The sequence below is a fragment of the Cyclospora cayetanensis genome, unplaced genomic scaffold, assembly GCF_002999335.1.
Source record: "Cyclospora cayetanensis isolate NF1_C8 unplaced genomic scaffold, CcayRef3 CcayRef3_contig_90, whole genome shotgun sequence".
Taxonomy (NCBI): Eukaryota; Apicomplexa; class Conoidasida; order Eucoccidiorida; family Eimeriidae; genus Cyclospora; species Cyclospora cayetanensis.
The window spans coordinates 75645-79750 of NW_020312764.1; the positions used below are offsets into that span (position 1 = coordinate 75645).

Consider the following 4106-nt stretch of genomic DNA (forward strand, 5'->3'; position numbering starts at 1 on the left):
TTAGTCCCACAGAAGGTAAGTGGCAGCGAGGCGTTGGGCCTGAGGAAGGGCTCCCTGGGCAGCCCAAAGGCTGTAGAGGTTGAATGCTGCGCACTGCATTCAAACAGGCAAAAAGCCTCAAGAAAGGCTAATTACAGGTATATGAGAGACGAGGCGGCAAGAGAAAGAATACCACGCATGATTATTGGTATACGGAGAACAGACGCGGAAAAGCAGAACAATCCCTCATGCGCTGTGCCTCTTTCAGTCTGGCAGTCTACTGTTGTGCAATTCTCTCAGTCCCTGCTAAAGTTCTGTGCCCTCTCTCCTCCCCTTCCCAGGCAAGCCTCCTTCAAAGCCCCATGTAAATGCATGAATATCTCGATTGCTAGAGCCAAAATGGTCCTCCCAGCACCCCAGAAACACCCTTTCACGAATGCAACTCCACGTATTCTATTACCACGCGTTTAACGACAATATTGTGATGGCGGCTTTAACCCCCCACAAACTCTTCCTACACCTAAGCCGGCACCTAGGACAGAGCCACATATCGGAAGCTCCAGTCTCCTTACCATCCGCAATTTAGTCCATTCTTCTCTCAGAGTTGGATCCTGGGCTGTACTCTCCCCCTGCCAGCTCGGTGGTGGAGCATCGGTATCCGGGGTCGATTGGGGGCCTCCACAGGACTCAGGGGGCCCTCCTAGAATCGAGAGGCAACGGAGATACAACGGCACGCAGAGACGGGAGAGCCGTAGATGATGATATGCCCTGAGAGAAGCAAGAACAACGGAAGGATCAAGTCAGCGAGCACTGAAGCGTTTACAATCAGGGGGCACACAAAAGGCAGACAACTGACAAGGAGCCTGAGATTTCCTTTTTTCCACAGAAGCTAAGGTGTTCAGTCTGAGGTTTGCGTGCCTTGCCAGGTTGTACACTGTCTCCGCCAGAAATAGCCTCCTCTCCAAAACCCCCAACTGCGCTTGCTGCCGCAGTTCCATGTAGTGGCAGAGGACAGAGAAGCCCTTCAGCACCTCCGGATGCCTATCCTAAACCACGAGCACGGACCTCAGAAGCACCCGTCTAAAAGATGCGTCAACCAGCAAACACTCACGCTCTAAACGTCGGCGCAAGAAAAGCCCATAAATACCGACCTGGAGAGCATGTGTCGTCGCATGCGCTAAGAAGGCGGCAGCGAGGCAGAGGGCAGCGAGTGCGTCTTTCGGACACCTGTAGAGAGCCCTGGTGTATTCGGCAGCAGCAAATCGCCACCGACACGACGAAATGCAAAAGTGACCAGCCATAAGGCACAGTGCGTAATCGCTAGGACGGCCCAGTAACTGCCGGATTACCCAGGACCTGCAGACGGTGTCACAGGGTGACACTTTGGAGTAACTTGAATGCATGGCCGCACGGAGACGCAGGATTTGTGCAAATACGCGTACTGGCTTCCTCACCAAAGGCACTGGGGAGCAGTATGAATGGGGAGATGAAGATTTGGAGGCAAGACAAACGGAAAGTGAAAGATAGAGAAAAGCAAGAAGGCGGCATCCACAGGGGCTAAGATGGAGGCTACGGAGGCCAAGAGGCAGCCCTTAACCAAAGGAGACAAACAAGGGGACAGTTTTTACATCAAACTGGTCCGTTTCGAGAGGCCCTGTGTGCAGCAGAAGAACAAGGCGAGGGCTGCTCATTGCCATCGTGTGCGACTCCCTTACCGGTTCTCCAGCAGGAGCTCCTTCTCGCGCGAGTTGGTTGTGCCGTGGGAGGGCGACTCCGCCCGTAAGAAAAGCAAACGTCCAAATGCGCCTAGAAGGCCCCAGGGGGGGGGGCCCCTTCGCAGTCGGCGCTGTAGCAAGCGTCTTAGAGAGCCCAATGCCAGTCGGTGCATGCCACCCTCCAGACTTAGCTCTGAGACAGCCATCCGCGCACTTTGCCAACGATACCCCTTTTGACGACGCTCCATACTTCGCAACCCACGGTGCACTGTCGACCCGGCAGTAACAGCAGTAGGCAGAGCCCCCCGTAGGGATCATAAAAAGGCAAGCTGCATGCGCCGCAAGGAAGCGCTTTGCTGTATACACCTAGGGGGCATGCGCCTCTAGAGGAGGGGTCCTGAGGAATACCCTATTGGCAAGCTGTAACTCGCAGTAACTCGCATCTCTGCGGGTTGGCACGGACTATATAACAGGCGGGCTCTAGTACACGGTGCACTGCAGCGCCTATCCTATAGAAATATCCACAGCCAAAGCGCCGTACTGAGAGCCAGAAGCTGCATGCTCTCCTTCAAAGCCTTCTTCGCAGCAGGGGAACCCGTGTGCCGCTTTTGCTTCCAGTCGCCTTGGACGTCTTCTAGGACAGCCACGGCCTCAGAAAATCGCCCCACCGACCCCAACAACTCAGCCCCCATGCGCAAGAATTCGCAATACGCTTCCAGTCCTACGCCAATCCAAACGCATCATCAGGAGCTGCGGGAGAGGACTGATGGACTCCACGGCTGCAGGCTACTGGTGGGTGCAGCAGCGACATCGGTGGACGTAGTAGAGCCTACACAGGCGGCGAGGGTGCAGCTACGAAAAGCGAAGACAGGCACTGTCACGCGCAAGGCGGGGAAGGAGGAGCCACAGAGCTACGGGCCTAAGGAGCAAGAACCACGGCAACGCGCTGTTAAGGAGGAGCAACAGGAAGGCACATGCTACAGAGGAGACGTCTGTGGAGACGGCTGCGTGATCGAGGCTCCTCACGCTCCCTAAGAAACCTCTCCCCTTTTGCAAAGCCGCTTGAGCACAAGCAGTGCAAGGGCATAAGGGCAGTCCGAAGGGGGCAGAGGCCTTGGAATGCCGAGACACCCAACAATGCAAGAGCACCGCGAAAAACGCGCATTGAGGCAAGCACACGCGCAGATACAGAGAGACATATACAGCTCACAGAAGAGCACAGCAGACACAAGCGACAGCAAGACAAACACGCGCCGGCAAGGCCAGGAGCAGCAGCAAAAACCCTGCCTGCGAAATCTTCAATCCCTTTCAGGCCTAGATCCTTTTTAACCCCTTGATGCTGAATTCGGCGAGACCGCTTATTCCGCTTCGTTGCCGTTCCCTTCGCCATAACCAAAAGCCCCCGGGGAACCCTTTCTGCAGGATCCGAAGCTTCTTTTCCGCCATCCGCCAAAGCTCCCCCAGAACCCGCAAGGTCCACTCCTTGAGCCACCTCCACGCGCCTCTGCTGTGCCTCCCGCATGACACGGCGAGTGTCGAGTTCGCACTCTGTGACGAGAGACAAAAATCGAGCCGCCAGAGTTGCGTCTTCTTCAGGTAGGCGGCTCTGTGTTGCTGCAGGGGCGGCTGACGGGCTTCTTCGTCTTAGGGCCTCTCTCTGGGAAAGGCTGCTGAGAATTTGGCGGTACTGTCGCTCCCGATCTTCAGTCGGTAGGGGGCTGAGGAGAGAGCAAACGCACACCTGTGGAAGGGTGCGAAGAAAGTCAAAAGACGCACAGCCAGCACAGGAAAGCGGGCAGCAGAGCGGAAGGCATCCACACGAAAGAAACAGAAAGACGCCTGCCTGCCTGCAGAAAGCAGCCGGAAGCTGCTTCATCAACGGTGCACTCCATAAGGCGAAAAACACGCGCAGAGACGGATCTTGTAGCTATGTATCGGGGAGAGCGACCACTCCCAGCACCCTGGGAGTATCTAGTGCAACGCTGCAGCAACAGAAGGGGAAACAAAGGACCTTGGCAGCGCATCCTGTTCCCAGAGGCTTCTGAAGGAGATCGAAAGGAGGACGCAATCTGCGCCAAGTTGATTGCCTTGCTCCCGAAGAAGGCTGGAGAGAAGCAGACGGGCTTCCGCATCGCGAATGCCTGCAAGCCCTGAGTAGGAGGCCTCTGTTGCGGATAAGCAGCTGCAAACAAAGGAGCCACTGGAGATCGCATTACAGGCCGATAAAGCAAGAAGCAGCAGCAACTGCCTCTGCGAAAGGCGCACCTGGAAACCAGCAGAAGCCCATTCATCAAAGGGCCCAGAAAGGCAGACACACGTAGATGCGAAGAGCGCTGAGGTGAGACGCATACCTCTGGAGCACGCCAATCGCCTCTTCCGGACTCCCCAACGCCACGCAACACTTCGCCAGCT

General features: G+C 56.0%; 1 protein-coding gene across 1 annotated transcript; it reads right to left on the minus strand.

Annotated features, from left to right (window-relative positions):
• LOC113147003 lies at nucleotides 1-779 on the minus strand (the record flags this gene model as incomplete). Its single annotated transcript, XM_026336048.1, has 2 exons — nucleotides 1-93; nucleotides 552-779. Coding segments are annotated over 2 exons (321 nt in total), but the record flags the coding sequence as incomplete, so codon positions are not given.
• Nucleotides 780-4106: the final 3327 nt, after the last annotated feature.